Source organism: Anolis carolinensis, chromosome 2 (assembly GCF_035594765.1).
Source record: "Anolis carolinensis isolate JA03-04 chromosome 2, rAnoCar3.1.pri, whole genome shotgun sequence".
Taxonomy (NCBI): domain Eukaryota; kingdom Metazoa; phylum Chordata; class Lepidosauria; order Squamata; family Dactyloidae; genus Anolis; species Anolis carolinensis.
This window is the reverse complement of record NC_085842.1, coordinates 182016622-182034699: the sequence shown is the minus strand read 5'-3', so window position 1 is coordinate 182034699 and position 18078 is coordinate 182016622. Positions and strand designations below refer to the sequence as shown.

General features: G+C 42.5%; 2 protein-coding genes across 6 annotated transcripts in view; one reads left to right on the top strand and one right to left on the bottom strand.

The window, feature by feature from the left end:
• Positions 1-18078, bottom strand: part of l1cam (L1 cell adhesion molecule) — a 162491-nt gene that overhangs the window by 10651 nt on the left and 133762 nt on the right. For all 5 annotated transcript variants that reach the window (XM_008103896.3, XM_008103898.3, XM_008103897.3 and 2 more), the window contains 3 exons: positions 15587-15772; positions 14691-14813; positions 14079-14243 (listed from right to left, as the gene is read on the bottom strand). In XM_008103896.3, coding sequence (XP_008102103.1) covers positions 14079-14243; positions 14691-14813; positions 15587-15772 — 474 coding nt within the window. The remainder of the gene's footprint in view (positions 1-14078; positions 14244-14690; positions 14814-15586; positions 15773-18078) is intronic.
• Positions 3-5278, top strand: LOC134297128 (uncharacterized). Its single transcript, XM_062974060.1, has 2 exons — positions 3-1770; positions 4999-5278. Exons 1-2 carry the CDS (start codon positions 223-225, stop codon positions 5038-5040), a joined length of 1590 nt encoding a protein of 529 aa, XP_062830130.1. The 5' UTR covers positions 3-222; the 3' UTR covers positions 5041-5278.

Sequence of the window (18078 nt, the reverse complement as noted above, 5' to 3'; positions counted from 1 at the left end):
TTGAAGTGTCAGAACCCTGCTACTAGAGCCTGGATGTGGCTCTGAGTTTCAGGGTCACTGACATTGATAAGACACCTGCGTCCCAGGACTCGGAGGAGAAACGGCTGATGGACTTGGCGGGGAATTTGCGCGGGGTTTTACTGAGCGGGAAGAGACTGTTCAAATGAGGGGGAGGGTATATAAAGGAGGGTTGGCCGGAGCCTCCCATTCTTGGCTTTTCTGATGTTCATGTTTCCTACAGTAAAAGTTCCTGGTGATACCACAGAGAGTCTCGTGTGTTCATTCAGGAGCGGCTGTGGTGAGCTGACACTAAGCCAAGAATACGGACACCATCCCGCTGTAGCGGTGAGGTGTAACATGCAAGTGGAGGATGAAGAGCTCTTGGGCGCCGGAGGAGGAAGGTCGGAAAGGGCCACTCCCGAGACGGACGCTGAGTTCCACCAGCTGGCGGCCCTGGCGTCATCCACCGCTTATGCCCAGCCAAATGGGGTAACCCAGAGGCGCGGAGTGGTGCGGGGAGATAGCACCGGAGGAGAGGAAGGTTCACCTTCCCCAGGCCCGCAAAAGATGGTGTTTCTGGAGGAGAGGATGTCGGCGATGGAGACCACCCTGGCAGTGATGTCGAGGGCGATGGAGCGCCTGGCGGTTTTGGCGGAGCCGGAGCGAGGAAGGGAACTCCGGGCTAGCTCAATGTGGGACGTGAGCATGGGAAGCAGCCAGGGCTTTGCAGACCTCCCAGCACCGAAGGGAAGGGAAATGCGAAAGGAGCCCGGTGCCCGGCCCAAGATCCAAACGAGCCTGACGCGGGTGGAGGAGAGTGACGACGAAGGGGAAAAGCCTCCGAGAATCCCGGCTACGCTCCCAACTGAGACCCTGGTGCCCCTGGCGAATGCCGGGCGTGGCACAGGACAAAGGGAAGCAGCAGCGGGGCCCACTGGCCCGCAAGGGGGCTTGCGACGGGCGGAGAATTGGGGATTGCCACCACAGGGACCCCTACCGAGACGAGAGGAACTAAGGATCGAGTTTGGGGGAGAGTCCTCTGAACTGGATTTTTTCCTGACCACGGTGAGGGGCTATATGGAGGACAATGCCCACACTTTTAGAACGGAATCCAGCCGGGTACGGGCCATTGGTGCAGTGTTGAAGAGGGGAGCGGCCAGCTGGTACGTTCAACTACACGCGCGGCGCGACCCATGTCTGGGGTCACTCCGACGCTTTATGGGGGCCCTGGAGACCCGTTTCCGAGATCCACTGGAGCAGATCCGGGCGAGGGAGGAGTTGAAGACCGTCTCCCAGGGGCAGAGGTCGGTATCTGAGTATGCGGAGGAGTTCCAATGCCTCGCTGAAAAGGTGCCGGAATGGTCTGCAGTGACAAAGATAGAACTCTTCAAAGAGGGGCTCAGGCGGGAGATCCTCTCCTGGGCGGTGCATCGTGATGAGCCTGACACACTGCGCGGATGGATTCAGCTGGCGGGGCGCATCGAGACATCGCTGGCCCAGGCGAGGAGGCACCGAGGAGGGCTACAGCAGCGGCCGCAGATGAAAGAGGGGAGCCGGAAGGAGGGATCAACCCCAGCCGGGAGGAGAACGGAGCCGACAGGGAACGTGAGCACCAGCAGGAGGGGCTGCTTCGTGTGCGGCCGTTTGGGCCACAGGGCTGCCGAGTGCTGGCAGAGAAAAGGGGAAGGCGGAGGCCCGCCCAAACCAAGAGCCGTGGCAGGGAAACGCGCCGAGGAAGAACCACCGATGAGGCACCACTCGGGGGGGTTGGTAAGTCAGGACAAAGCCATGATAGTGGTCCCCATTCAGCTGGAAAGTGGCAGCAAACAAGCAACCTGCAAAGCATTTGTGGATTGTGGATGTTCCAGGAACATCATCTCCCCTGAATTAGCCGAGGGATTGGGATGCGAAAGAACGAACCTAGAATCCCCAATAGCTTTTTCGCAGTTGGACGGATCCACAGCATCGGGATCATTAGCTAAGTACAGTGCCGAAGATGTAAAGTGTAAGATAGGGAGTTGGGAAGGAAAGGTGTCATTTGTGATATCACAAATAGCCAGCTATAATGTTATACTAGGCATGCCATGGCTGGGGCAGGCCAACCCGCAAATCAACTGGGAGGATAAGAGCATGATCTTCAGGATGAAGTTGGAAGGAGGGAGCCAGGAAGTGGAAAGGGAGCCGGGGAAAAGGGGGGAGGAAGACTCTATCAGGATAGCAGAACTGGCAGATAAATTACCCCCAGAGTATCGGGATTTTGTGGACGTATTTGATGAGAAGGAAGCAGACAGTTTCCCACCGAAGCGGAGAGTTGAAGTGAAGATAGAGCTAGTCCCAGGAGCAGAGCTTCCTAAGGCAAAAATATACCCAATGTCGGCTAGGGAAAAGGAGGAACTGAGAAAATACATTGATAAAAACCTAGCGAGGGGTTTCATAGAGCCTTCAAATTCCCCTCTAGGGGCGCCTGTGTTGTTCAGGCGCAAAAAGGACCAAACGCTGAGGCTCTGCATTGACTACAGGGGCCTGAATGCAATCAGTTCTGGAAATAAATACCCCCTACCTTTAGTGAAGGACTTGATCGCCCAGTTATCGGAGGGACAGATATTCACTAAATTGGACTTAATTGAAGCGTACCATAAATTGCAGATTAAACCAGAGGACAGGTGGAAGACGGCCTTCTCCTGTGCATTCGGATTATTCAATTATCGTGTGCTCCCTTTCGGTTTGTGCGGCGGAGGCGCCGCGTTCATGCAATTAATCAACGAAGTGTTGCATCCATTGTTGTACAAGGGAGTCTTTGTTTTTTTAGATGACATATTGTTAGTATCTCGGACTAAGGAGCAACACATAGAACTAGTCAGGGAAGTCCTGCAAAAGTTGAGAGAAGCAAAACTGTATGCGAAGCTTGCCAAGTGCGAGTTCAATAAAGACCAGATAGACTTTCTGGGGTATAGGATTTCCTCCCAGGGAGTGGCGATGGACCCTGCGAAGGTAGAAGACGTGAGGGGGTGGGAAGCCCCCAAAACACGGAAGCAGCTGCAATCCTTCCTAGGGTTCGCAAACTTCTATAGAACATTTATCAAGGACTTTGCGCGCCTCACTTTGCCATTAACGGATTTGTTAAAGACTAAAGGTAGGGGAGAAACAGCCAAAGTGAAGGCCCCAGGGGCCAAACTGACCTGGACAATAGAATGCCAGGAAGCTTTCGAAGCCCTTAAAAAGCGTTTTACTGAGGAGCCTGTCCTACAGCACCCTGATATGTCTAAAGCCTTTGTATTACATTGCGATGCGTCAGACCGGGCATATGGGGCAGTTCTGCTACAGAAAGACGAGGGGGGGAACCTGAAGCCATGTGGCTATCTGTCAAAAAAGTTTAGCGATACAGAAAAAAACTGGCCGATTTGGGAGAGAGAAGCCTTAGCGATTCTAAAAGCACTAGAGTGCTGGAGACACTTTCTGGAAGGAAGTGGAACACCGTTTGAGGTGTGGACTGACCATAGAAATTTACAGTATCTAAGATCCCCTCGTAAACTATCAGCGAAGCAAATTAGATGGGCCCAATATTTCAGCCGTTTTGATTTCAGACTCAGATTCTTCCAGGGGAAACATAATATACTCGCTGACGCTCTCTCTCGGATGCCTCAGCACGGGGGAGGAATTCAGGAATCTGAAGGGAGTATTTTTCTTGATAAGCAATGGGGCCTGGCAGTACTAACTCGAGCACAAGCGGCCAAAGAAAACAAACGTACTGCCATTTCCACGGGGGGAGGAGAAATATGGGAGGAAGAGTTGAAGCGAGCGTATGGAATGGACAAATGGTTACAAACAAACAAAGAAAAGGGAGAATTGTGTGGGGATTTGGTGTTTGTAAATAAGAAATTGTATATTCCTGAATGTTTAAGACGAGAAATGTTAAGGAAGTACCATGATAACAAGGGTGCGGGTCATCTAGGCCCCACCAGGACTATTAAACTGTTGGCCAAACAATGCTGGTGGCCCGGAATGAGGAAAGACGCCAGGGGATACGTCACGCAGTGTGAATTATGTGCAGAGGGAAAAACACCACCGGGGAAGCCCCAGGGGCTATTGCAGAAGGTGGTGGAGCCCATGAGGCCATGGGAATGCGTAGCCATGGATTTTGTAGGCGAACTACCCCCCAGCAGAGGCCACAGATACATTTGGACAATATTGGACCTATTCTCAAAACAGGCACACTTTGTGGCTCTGCCAAAACTCCCTTCAGCTGAAAAACTTGCTGATTTGTATGTGAAGCATGTATATCGCCTACATGGGTGTCCCGACAAGATAATTAGTGACCGGGGAGTCCAATTTACTGCAAAATTTTGGGGAAAATTCTTACAGCTGTTAGGAGCAGAAAGGAACCTGAGCTCGGCCTTTCATCCCGCGACCAACGGGGGGGTCGAACGTACCCAACAGACACTGTGCCAATTCTTAAGGATGTACACCAATTATAGACAGGATGATTGGGCGGACCTTCTTCCGTTTGCTGAGATGGCTTTTAACGGGGCCGTACATTCGGCCACAGGTCGTGCCCCATTCGAAATAGTATACGGACAGGAGGTGGCACCTTTCCCCAGGCTACCCGAGTGGAAGGAAGGGGAGGGCCAGACCGACGAGGAATGGCCGGCCAAAATCAAGCAAGGGTGGCAAACCGTGGTAGAGGCATTGCGGGAAACACAAAAGAAGTACAAGCTCTTTGCGGATCGTAGGCGCCGAGAGGGGGACAAATTGGGCGAAGGAGATCTGGTTTGGCTGAGCACAAAAAACCTGAAATTGGGGTTCCCATCCAAGAAATTGGCTCCACGCTATATAGGGCCATTCAGGGTAGCAAAAAGAATAAACGAAGTGACCTATGAGCTGAGGCTACCAAAGGACCTAGGAAAGGTACACCCGGTATTCCATTGCAGCCTGTTAAAAAAGTATAAAGGAACTCTGGACAGCGGAGAACAATAGTTGTGTTTAATCTTTTCCTTCCAGGACGAAGGGGAGGAGGACGCCATGTCAGAACCCTGCTACTAGAGCCTGGATGTGGCTCTGAGTTTCAGGGTCACTGACATTGATAAGACACCTGCGTCCCAGGACTCGGAGGAGAAACGGCTGATGGACTTGGCGGGGAATTTGCGCGGGGTTTTACTGAGCGGGAAGAGACTGTTCAAATGAGGGGGAGGGTATATAAAGGAGGGTTGGCCGGAGCCTCCCATTCTTGGCTTTTCTGATGTTCATGTTTCCTACAGTAAAAGTTCCTGGTGATACCACAGAGAGTCTCGTGTGTTCATTCAGGAGCGGCTGTGGTGAGCTGACATTGAAGCCTATTTAATTATTTATTTCCGACATTTATATCCCACCCTTCTCACCCGAAGGGACTCAGGGCGGCGTACAAAATTGGCAACAATTCGATGCCTACACATAATTAAAACAGCAATGAAAATACAATTAAAACAATTAAAACAATATAAAAATATAAAATATATGATTAAAATGATCCAAAATCCTTGTGCTTCCATGTTTTAAGTAGTAAGTCGAAATGCCTGTTTTAAATTTTTTGCTGAGCGACAGTGTGGTTTAGTGATTAAAGCACTGGACTACGACTCTGGAAGCCAGGGTTCGAATCCACGCTCGCCCAGTGAAGCCCACTAGGGAAGTCACACTCTCTCAGCCTCAGAGGATGTCAAAGGCAACTCTCTCTCCAAACAAACCTTGCCAAAAAAAATGACAATAAGTTCACCTTTGCATCACCATGAACACGCTGCTGTGTCCCAGTGGCATTGAGGAAAGAGCAGCAACTTTTGTTGGGTAGGGGTCCCTCACCTCCTAAAAGATTACCCACCATGGTCTATTCGGTTTCTTTTTTCAAGGATTCAGGCAAGAATCTTTCTCAGTCCTGCCTTAGACTGAAGCTGGAAAGCTTTTCCTCTGCCACTGAGCTATTGCTATCTCATTACATATACAGCTTAATCACCAGTTAATTCTTCTTTGCCTTTACAGAGCAGCAAGAAGTGGAATATGTCAGGAAGGGGAGAATAAATGAGGGGAGTACCTCTCATTCCTTTCTCCACAAAAGATTTTCACTGACACAAATGCTTGCATACCAGGCAAAAAAAATAATATTAACCATCTCTTTTGAAATGGTATGCCCAAAGAAGGCATCAGGCCTGATGATCTTTTCATAAGGTTCCCAGAAGGTTATAGATACATTGATCTATCTGTCCATTCCATAATAGTCCCATTGTTGTTGTCTTGCCATTTTATACCGCACTTTATTGTCCAACTGTGAAATTTCCTTTTCCCATTTCGTAACACTCTGCATTTCGCCTGGGATCTACGAATTAGTCTCCTGTTTTTAACACTGTATCCTGCTTGTTGATTTTAATGATTGTTTTTATTGATGTTGGTGTTTTTTTATTGGGATAATTGTTTTATTGCTTTGTTACTGTTATTTGTTTGTCTTATTGGGCCAGGCCCCATGTAAGCCCCTTTGGGGAGATGGGGCGGGGTATAAAAATAAAGTTATTATTATTATTATTATTATAAAACAAATCATAAGCAATGATCCTTGGCTTTGGAAATTAAGTATATACTTATATACTCAAGTATAAGCCTAGTTTTTCAGCTCTTTTTTTAAGACTGAAACCCCCCCCCCTCGGCTTATACTCGGGTGAGGGTCCTGGTTGGCTTATATTTGGGTCAGCTTATACTCGAGAATATATGGTACATTTATTATTTTTCTCTATTATTATTGGTATTATTACATTTATTATTTTTCTCTATTATTGTTGCTACTATTACATTTATTTTACTCTATTTTTATTTTTATTATTAATACATTTATTATTTCACTCTGAGCTTATTATTATTATTGCATTTATTATTTTACTCTATTTATTATTACTTGTATTATTTTCCTGTATTTATTATTATTATTATTATTATTATTATTATTATTATTATTATTATTACATGTATTATTTTACTCTATTATTATTAAAAGGATACATAAGCACATTTACATTGAAGAAGATGAGAATAATGATTTGATCAGAGTTGAACAGTCTTATCTTAAATTTGATCTTTATGTAAATATTCAAAAACATTTAACCTACTGATGCCTCAATTAATGTAATTTTATTGGTATCTATTTTTATTTCTGAAATTTACCACCCTCGGCTTATACTGGAGTCAATGTTTTCCCAGTTTTTTTGTGATAAAATTAGGTGCCTCGGCTTATATTCGGGTCAGCTTATATTCGAGTATATACGGTATTTGGGGCAGTTCAGAAAATACTATTGGGAAGAATCAAGAGCTGTCCCCCCATTCATTTCCTCATTTATTTCCTATGTTTCAAACCTGTTCAATAAGCTTCATTCTTGTGACTGCACACAAATTCAAATAATAAAAAGATTGGAAAAAAAGAATAAAGACAGAACACAAGAAAATTGCAGCAACTGCAAAAATTAAACCATAGCAGAGCTATTTCCAAAAATGTCTAGGAAAATAAGGGTTGCAATTTATTGCTGCAGAAAAAATATAATATGTACCTTTATTTACAAGCAGTGAAAGTGGGAGCATTTTGCCAATGTCAATTTGTATTTCTAGCCTTTCTGCACATGCTTTGAAGGCAGCTTTCAGTAAAATAAACACATTGCAAAAACACACAATGGACTAATAAAGAGATGGCCAAAACCCCGTAAAATAGCTAGAAATCAACAACCAATCAATGTTACTGCCACAAAAACACACACACATCCTGCATCCTGCACATCCTGACAACTGAAAATTAAACACAACCAAAATGGTGAGAGAACAGAATACCGTAGTTTTCCCCTGATATCTAAAAGATTATTATTTTGAGGCCTGGCAAATGGATCATTGTGTCTCCCCCCAACAGCTTGGAGGGAAGGGGAAGCAAAGCAATATGTCAGTAACATTTTCTATTGAAATCTCTCTCCAGCCTCACCTCACATTCCAAGCACAAACCTAATATATTTCTTTTGCTTTCACATACAGCATGTCTGCAGAAAATGGACTCTCTTGCAATTTAAACAGCAGGTGGTGATTTTATTTTTAAAACCCTTTTGTCTCCAGCTAAAAAAGGAACAATGCCTCTCTCCATCTCCTTGGCTTTAAAAGATTTTGAGCCAGTTGTGAAACCCCCGGCTCCATCGTCTTTTCCAAAGCCCAAAGAGAAGTCGCTCAGTCGATGTCTCCTCCCACACTGCACTTTCCAATCATTTGAATCTGACATATGTGTCAGATCACAATAAGCCCTTCCTCCCCTGAAAGATGTCACATCAAATAACAACAGCCATAAATAATACAGTGGGAAACCTATTAAAATTCTCAAGAAAGCAGGAGGGAGGCAAGGCTCAAAATGATAAAACAAAATTACATATGAGAGGGGAAAAAAACCACATCTTTAATCATTGAATTGCTAGACTGTAAAGGACTTCCTATGAATTGGTGTGTGAACTTACTTACTTTCTCTCATATATGTCTCATACATGTCTTTTGTATTGTCCTCCTCAAATATAATTTAATAATAATCGAGAAGAGATCTTTCAGTGTGATACATCATCCATTTCAAATTACAATAACTGGCCCAAATGGAGCTTTTCGTTCCTGAAGATAAAATAACCTGTAGAGAATTAACTCTCCTTTACATATCTTTTAGAGGGGGATTAGAGATGGATACCAAAATGGTTCACATTTTAATGAGAAACTATCTAATTAGTATTTCCCAAAGTAATGCCTAAGCCAAGAGTGTCAGGAAACTTTAGGCAGTCACACTTTTCTGAATATTGATATGCTTTTCTCTGATGCAAAAATGAATGTATTGAGGGAATACCTACCCAAATGAAATAGTATACAAATGCAAGATATTGCAGAAAATTGTTTGCAAAATATTGTTTTAAAAGAAATATATATGTGAGAGACAGCATAGTGTAGTGGTTTGAGCACTGGACTATGATTCTGGAGACCTGGGCTTGATTTCCACCTTGGTCATAGAAACCCGCTTGGTGATCCTGAACAAAGTGTGGACACTTTTAAGCAGAGGCTAAATGGCCATCTGTCAGGGGTGCTTTGAATGCGATTTCCTGCTTCTTGGCAGAATGGGGTTGGACTGGATGGCCCATGAGGTCTATGAGAATTCTATGATTCTATGAAATCACACACTCTTAGCCTCAGAAAACCCTACAATAGGTTAATTTTAGAGACTCCATTACGTCAAAAACAATGTGAAGGTACACAACCATATGCTTTTGAATATTTGTGAAGACTTTTACAAAATGCAAAGTGACAAAATGAAATTGATTTAAGATTTTTTTTAAAAACAAGACACTGAGCAAATAATTATTAAGGAGGTTAATTCATTCCTAGTTAAAACTAGTCTTCCCTGAATTAATGAATTACTTGAATTAATGTTCCGTCTACTTGTTGCCTTGTTGTTACTTCTTGTTAACTGGAGCCCCGGTGGCGAAGTGTGTTAAAGCACTGAGCTGCTGAACTTGCAGACCAAAAGGCCCCAGGTTCAAATCCTGGGAGGGGAATAAGCGCCCGCTATTGCTCCAGCTTCTGCCAACCTAGCAGTTCGAAAACATGCCAATGTGAGTAGATCAATAGGTACCGCTCCGGTGGGAAGGTAACGGCGCTCCATGCAGTCATGCCAGCCACATGACCTTGGAGGTGTCTATGGACAACACCAGCTATTCGGCTTATAAATGGAGATGAGCACCAACCCCCAGAGTCAGACATGACTGGACTTAACTTCAGGGGAAAACCTTTACCTTTACCCTTTACTACTTGTTACTACTATTATTCTTAATAATAATAATAATAATAATAATAATAATAATAATAATGAAAGCTATATTCAATTTTGGCCTCCATTTACTCTTATGTAATGATTGAGATATACATTATTTCTCTGAACTGTTTTAACTGCTTTATTGAAAAAGTTATGCATAAATCTGATTAATAAACAACAAATTTTATACAAGCATAGATATGCATGTGGTTAATGCTAAAAGCTGACAGTAAAATGGTGAAGTGTAGCTTTATATTCATTTGTGTACCACCAAGGAATGGTGCTGTGACACTTTGTACGTAATTGCAAGCGGTATTCAAGCAGTACAGTACGACCCCCATATCTGCAAGGGACAGGTTCCTGGACTTCATGTGAATACATGAAACCATAGATAATATAAACCCTATTTGAATTCAAGGCCAAGAATACCATAGGGTCATCCCAGAGGACCCAGGAACTAGAACGGCCATATTTTGTCATAAGTTGATCAATGAAACTGCAGTTACTGGTCTCATGGATACAGGGATTATATTGTAAATCCTCAACATTTTTTATTGTGTCAGAAGCGAACTGAAGCAAGTCGCTTCTGGTTTGAGAGAATTGGCCATCTTCAAAGACATTGCCTAGGGGATGCCTGGATGTGTTACCATCCTGCGGGGGGCTTCTCTCATGTCTCCACATGGGAAGCTAGGGCTGACAGATGGGAGCTCACCCCATCTCACAGATTTGAAGTGCAGTTCAGCAGTTCAATTGGCATAAAGGTTTAACCCATTGAGCCATCATGGCTCCTCTCCTCAACATGAGTGAATGGAACAATGCCCATTTCTCACCTTCTTCTGTTGGGAGGAAAGACCTGGAGAGGAACTGTAACCATGTTTATTGTAATGTGATTGCAGAGCTCTGTGCAATTGGAAACTCTGAGAAAGCATGTGGAGCTCCTTAATTGTGTCCTTTAACAGTTCCTTTTCAGACGTCCTTTGGTCACATGAAGATGTTGGGAATGGAAAAGGATGAAACTGGAGTATGCATTACTGGACAGCCCTATTCAGGTAATGATAAGTACATTTATAAGTAAAGCTACAGAAATAGTTCCAATACCGAGACTCCAAGGGAACAAACACTCGAATGACCATTCCACCTGCAACAGTAATTTCTAATGTGAATTGAGTACTGTAACTAATAGAATCCAAACACTGATGTCTCTTTGCCCTTGAAGACTCCAAACCATCTTGCATCCTCTTCCACTGTTTTTATCAATGGTTTACTAAAGAAAAATATGGTGGACTTCTCCATGTGCAAAACATTCACTAAGCACTACATTGAGAAAGGAGGGAGGGTACCTTGGAGGACTATTACTTATTGCCAAATTTGGATATCTTTTCGCTCCTCACCCCTAGATGTCAAATAAAATGTCTTCCCTACCCCCACCGAAAAAAAAAAAAAGAATTGGTGTGCATGTACACAGAGCAGTCTAAGGACAAGCAGTCAATCTCATTTCTCTTCTTCTGCTTGCACCAGAGAGTAGCAGAGAGTAGAAAACCAGCACAGTCAAGACAGAGCTCTGTTTGTCTCAATAACCTTTCATTTCACTTTGAGGAGGAAAAATATATTATGCAGTGTTGGAATAAGCCCAAGAAAGTGTGAGACTGATTTAATAGTCTGGTGCAGTATGTAACCATAGGACTGCTTTGATTTAAGAATCCACTGAAGGCGAACAGGTAGCCAAACCAACATCCATAGCTTTCTGTTCAACTTCTTTTTAATTTCAATTCAATTATTTTTTAAATTAACAGTTTTATTTCTAAGAAGTGAATTTGGGAGGGATTCAGCATGTAATGGTCTCCCACTGCCTCATTTAGACAGTATCCACTTCTGCTTTTTCTTACCTGGATTTTACTAGATGCTTTTCTTATTGTCCTGTCTGTCATTAACACCTACCATAAAAGTTGGAGAATCGTCATCCATTTTGGCTATTGTTTTAAATTTTTTAACTAAAAAGTAATCTAAAAGGAGTGGGTTGCATGTAAATAGAGGCAAATATTTGGATTTTTTTAAAAAAAAAGACAGCTAGAGGCCCAGGAGGGGGAAAAAACAAATAAGAATCAAAACTTCAAGACCTCGGGGACTGACTGCAAGACTGGGATGGAAAGAGGTAAAAATAGGGACTATTTTTAAAAGGACCCATTTAAAACCTGGCTATTTTATTATCCTTTTGCCATATGAGCTCTGTGTTTTTGTGTGTATGTGTTCATTCAAAGTTTCAGTCTTCTTCTTACTCATATTTTTCTTTAGTAAACTTCACACTATAACTGCCTAAATGCTCTTAGGGCACCAGATCCTTCTGATCTTGGAAGCTAAGCAGGTCTGCCCTGCTTATTACTTGGATAGCAAACCACCAACGAAGACTTGTTAGTTGTATTTTAGAGGAAGAAACCACCTCAGAATATTTCTTGCCTATGAAATCCATGGGGTCCCCGTAAGTCAAAAAAATACTTTGAAGGCACAATCACACATTAACATTAAATTAAACTACTGGAAAGCTTTCCAGCTCTTACACTTTCCCTCTCCTTCCTTTCTCTCTAGTGCCCATTTTATGTCAAGGATCAATTTCCACATTCCCAAGTTCATTACAAGAAACAGAGTGAGTTTGGAAGCTACTTTGATTAAGATCATAACACAAATAAGGATTCAGACTTGGCAACATTGGAAAAAGTTACAGGAAGAGCAATGGCGAGTGTTGATGCAGAACTTTGCCTACTTACTCGTCCTCTTGGTTTGTGTTAGTAAACTGATGGGGAGAAACTATTAAATCATAATACCCAGGACCTCTCTCATCTCAAGAGGCAGGGCTGTAGCCAAGGGAGGGGGGGTTGGGGTTCACCCCCCCCCCCCCAAAATCAGGTTTAAAAAAACCTGGCTTACTCATGAATTTTAACTGATTAACCAAATCCCCATGAGTGTCCACTGAAATTTATCTGTCTTGAGTGTTCACTGAAGTTTATTGATGGAGCCTGATTTCTAAATTATTTTGCTTTATGGAACTACTCTTCATGATTTGACCTGTCAAGAGGTGTGTGTATTCTATATTGCCTAAAAGCTGAATTCTGAAATGTATTATGGTAGACTCTTGGTATCCACTGGGGCTTGGTTTCAGTGCCTTCCAATGTTTGAGTATGATTTCTCTCCCTCTCCCTCGCTTTCTCGCCTGCCTTTGTGCTCCAACTCCTTTAGCTAAAGCATACACTCGGAAAAGTTTTTAAAAATCTATATCTCCTGTGACGATTCCTGTGTGGCTGTAACTTACTCCAGATGGATTGTGTGGGTCTTTCCCACCTGACTAGCCTAGTGCTTTTTAAGTAGTCAAGTGACTGCACATACAATTTCAGTAGCAGTGTTTCTTTTTGCTGTTCTTAATTTACATGTTTGAGTTGCAAGGATAGTAAAGGATCCAATCACCATCTTGGCCAATACATTATTATACTAATTATAGGCAGAGAACAACAAATCTGGAAGTGCAATGATCTAGGGCAGCATTTCTCAATCTGGGGGTCGGGACCCCTGGGTGGGTCGTGAGGGTGGGGTTGTTAGAGGGGTCACCAAAGACCATCAGAAATCACTACAACTCCCAAATATCAAGGTCTATTTTCCTGAAACTCCACCAGTGTTCACATTTGAGCATATTGAGTATTTATGCCAAGTTTGGTTCAGATCCATCACTGCTTGAGTGAGTACACAGTGCTCTCTGGATGTAGGTGAACTACAGCTTCCAAACTCAAGGTCAATGCCCACCAAACCCTTCCAGTATTTTCTGTTGGTCATGGGAGTTCTGTGTACCAAGTTTATTTCAATTCTATCATTGGTGGAGTTCAGAATGCTCTTTGATTGTAGGTTAACTATAAATCCCAGCAACTACAACTCCTAAATGACAAACTCAATCCCCCCAACCCCACCAGTATTGAAATCTGGGCGCATCAAATATTTATACCAAATCTGGTCCAGTGAAAGAAAATACCTCCTGCATATCATATCAGATATTTACATTACGATTCATAGCAGTAGCAAAATTATAGTTATGAAGTAGCAATGAAAATAATTTTATGGTTGGTTAATACACAACATGTATTAAGGGGTTGTGGCTAAGGCGCCTCCATTTATCAGGAAGAGACCATCTGTGGATTTTTTTTCTCCCAAGCCAATTCTGGCACTGAGCATCTTTTCTTTTCATTGGCCACTGAGCAGTCCACATATCACTTACCAGAACCAGCAGTCGACATTTCTGATTCCCAGATGACTTGAAGATCTCCAGTGCGGTGCTCTTTCACCAGCCGAACCCGATACTGCTTTCCCGGTTCCAGGTCTGGGATGAGGTATGAACCCTGACTGGAAGTGACCCTCCCTACATCCTGCCAGTTTTCTTTATCTGGTTGGAAGATAGAAAAAGAGGAAGGGGGAACTGTGTTGTATTTATCACTCCCACTCTCATTTCCACTAGCCACAGTTTTACCTTGGGACTGGTTTTGAACTTAGCCTGCAGAGACTATCAGCAGATGCCAAAAGGTTCAAAGCAATTCGTATTTCTCATCTCCTTAAAAATTGGATTCATACAAACTTGTGGTCCCTACTCAGAATCAGAGGTCAAATAATTTTTACTCTCTTTCTGTCACTGGGGTTAAACTGAATGGACCACAAGGCCATTTCTAACTCCATGTTCTATGATTCTACAACATTTAGTCAGTGCCCCTTTCCTGCACAGGCTAGGGAATTATGAGAATTATAGTCTAAAACAACTTTAACAAGCTCTGGCATGAAGAACACTGTGCGAAATGACTTCCACCCAAGCTCCATATAGCCCCATTTCTCTGCTTACCAGTCTTGCTCATAATATGGATTGCAAACTCCACGTCTCGCTGATTATGACGCGTGGTCCAGAAGATGGTGGTAGAATTCTCCCGTACGTCACCCAAAGTGATGTTCACCAAGGACAGGTTCACTGGCCACGGAGGCAGAGTGGAAATGGGATGAGGATAGGGATGGGGAGAAGGGGTGTATTAACATTTTACAATTAACATTAACATTTTCGAAACTTAAGTCCCGTCTGAGGCTTCCCACACAGAAGAACAATACAATCAAGGCAGAACCAAAATCACCACAACACATTTGGAGAGGTTACTCTATGATCCTATCTGTGCACTGCTCTTCTGCCCTGGGGATGATGGGAGTTGTAGTCCAGCACATCTGGAGAGCCCCAGCAGTGGGAAAATGTGAGAGAGTCACAAACGGAAGATGACACCCTCTGGACTCTCCCATAAAAGTCTGCGAATGAGGCACAGTGATTATCACATAAAAGCCTTGTTTTAAAAGCACCCCAATACAGCTATGCTTGACGCCAATTTGGACCCTTTCAACCAGGAAGCGAGAACAGGGTGTAACCATTGCTTTTCAGCTGCAAGATGGCACTGAATAAACAAAAGGACAGCTTTCAAAACTGCTGTCAACTTTGAGACTAAATATGGAGGAATATCACCATCTTGTTATGCAGGTAGCCCTTTTTCCCAACCAGTAAAACATCCCCATCCTTGAAATGGCATCCTCTTTCAGGAAGAGATTGTGTAGCACTTCCAAGCTCACACAGCTCCCCACAGACCTGCTTTACTTATTTCGTTGGTGTTTTGAGTACCTTGTCAATCTGCTAAAACAGAAGCCCACCCAAAGAAAAAGAGACCATCCCAATCTTGGTAGAAGAATGCGGAGGGCTTTTCTTACCTGACTCACGAATTGCATGCTCTTGCAGAACATAGGCCTCTCCTGATCCTTCTCTGGTTTCTGCCGACAGATAGAAATTGTAAGGAGTGTAGGGGTCCAAGTCACTGACGTTGAACATAAGTTGAGTGGCTGGGATGGTGATACCACTAACAAAACCCATGTTGGTCTGATTAGAGGTCTGGTTGGCTGGGCACAAGAGAGCAAAAAAGGGTAGATGCATTAATGAACAAGGCTCCGGAAATACACAATCAACACCAATCATTTTGCTAATTAGGCAGTAGTCATTGTAAGCTTTACAAATCATAGAATTATAGAATAATAGAGTTGGAAGAGAACACATGGGCCATCTAGTCCAACCCCCTGTCATGAGGAAAAGCACAATTAAAGTACCCCTGACACGTGGCCATCTAGCCTCTGTTTAAAAACTTCCAAGGAAGGAGCTTTCACCACACTCCAAGGCAGAGAGTTCAACTGCTAAATAGCTCTTACAGTCAGAAAGTTCTCCTCAATGTTCAGGTGGACTTTTCTTTCCTGTAATTTGAACCCATTCCTCTGAGTCCTAGTTTCCGGCAGAAAACAAGGCTGCTTCCTCTTCCTAATGACATCCTTTCACATATTTATACACAACTATCATGTCTCTTCTCAACCTTCTCTTCTGTAGGCTAATCATACCCATATCTTTAAGTTCTCATAGGGCACGGTCTCCAGACCTTTGATCATTTTAGATGCTACACAATTATAGCACATCCAGTGAAATCTTGGGGCTTGTAGTTTAGGGAGGGGCATTTAGGATTCTCTTTAGTTGCCATGGCAGCTAAGGTGGAAAGATAGTGCTATAACTGTGCAGTGTGAAAGGGCACATTTCACACTACCTCTTTGGAGAAAGCTCCCGCTGCTTCACCTCCTTTTTTGGCACATCTTAGAACATTCTCTAAATCATTCCTAACTGGTTCCCACATCCTCTTAATTATTGTAACCTTTTCAATTTTATCTATATTGCATTTGCAATTTGTTATTTCCACATTTAACATATTAACTATAGACTTACATCAATTTGTCAGAGTCTATTTTGTTTTATCTTTCCAATCCCTCACTAAAACAATTTGTACACATGCTATTAATTTTCAACCAATTTTTCTTTTTGTATATTCTTCACTCCTGTTATCCTTGCATGTAGTACATTTCTATTAACTATTACGATTTGTAGATTTAACATTCTATTGATTTCTCCTTCAATCTTTCTCTAGTATTCTTGCACTCGATTGCATTCCTCTATCATGTGATTAAACACCCCTCTTTGTCCACAACCATGCCAACACCTGTCCTTTATCCCTGGTAAAAAAACGTGAAAGTTGTGCAGGAATTCTGTACCATTTTTGTAACATTTTCCTTTTTGCGTTCCTTAATACATTGTACTTTTCTTTTGCTATATTGCTTATTTTCCTTTGGATGTCTTCCCTCTCAATTTCCATGTCCATTCTCCATGTTTGGAAAATTTCCTCTGCTATTTCTTCTTTTACCATTATGATTTTTTCGTACAGATCTCCTGCCACCTTCTTTTCCTCTCTCAAACATTTCCTAATCACCTTCTCAAGTGGACTATCCTGTTCTCTATTTTTCCCCTCCATCTAAAAATTTCTTGTTTTATAGCCCAGCTTTGAATCCAATTCCCTGATCCTATCCAAGTCTGAATTTATTTTTGTTCTACAGGGATTCTGTCTGCTGTATACAAGTTCTCCACTAAACTTTCCCCTCTATTTTCAATTGATCTCAATGTTCTGCCTATCAATTTGTCATTATTATAATTAATTTGCCATATAGTTGCCATCTTTTTCTCATTGCCTGGACTTAACTTCTTCTTTCTTTTTTTCCACATTTTTATTGTTCCTTTAAAGGGTTCCTTAAATTCTGTTTCCTCTCTCCTATTCCATTCCCTAAAATTGTTTCCTTTTCTTTAATATTATTATCTTCTCCATAATTACCTTTTTTTAGTATACTGTATTTTCTGCTATCTTTGGATTTGAAACACATTGGGATAGATTTCTAAACTTGGAATCCCCCAGCCTCCCCTCTTCCTCTTTTCCATATAACCATTTGTTCCTTATTCTGGGCCTTTTTCCTTCAACTGCCCATTTTATTCTTCTTCTGTCCCATGTCTTTAGCGTCTTCATCTCTACTGTGTTTGGTAATGTTTGGAATAAATATAACAATTTTGGTATTATAAAAAAAAATTAATGCCCTTATTCTGTCCATTCTTGTTAATGTTTTTCCTTCCCAATTCTTAAGTTGTTTCTCTATTCCATCTTTGTTTGTAATTCCCCTTGACTATACTCTCTGGGTTTTTATATATCCATACTTCTAAGTATTTTAACTTCTTTGAGCCTATATTAATCCTGATATTTTCCTAATTGTTCCTTTGGTGAGGTATTAAGACATAGTATCTCTGACTTTTTGATGTTAACAAATAGTCCTGATATATTCTACATTCAGAC

What these genes read in the sequence shown, in the direction of transcription:
- LOC134297128 (XM_062974060.1), top strand. Translation starts at nt 223, where the DNA reads ATGTTCATGTTTCCTACAGTAAAAGTTCCTGGTGATACCACAGAGAGT. An exon ending in GGCACCACTCGGGGGGGTTG is followed by an intron (nt 1,771 to 4,998) that starts GTAAGTCAGGAC and finishes TTTTCCTTCCAG; the next exon opens with GACGAAGGGGAGGAGGACGC.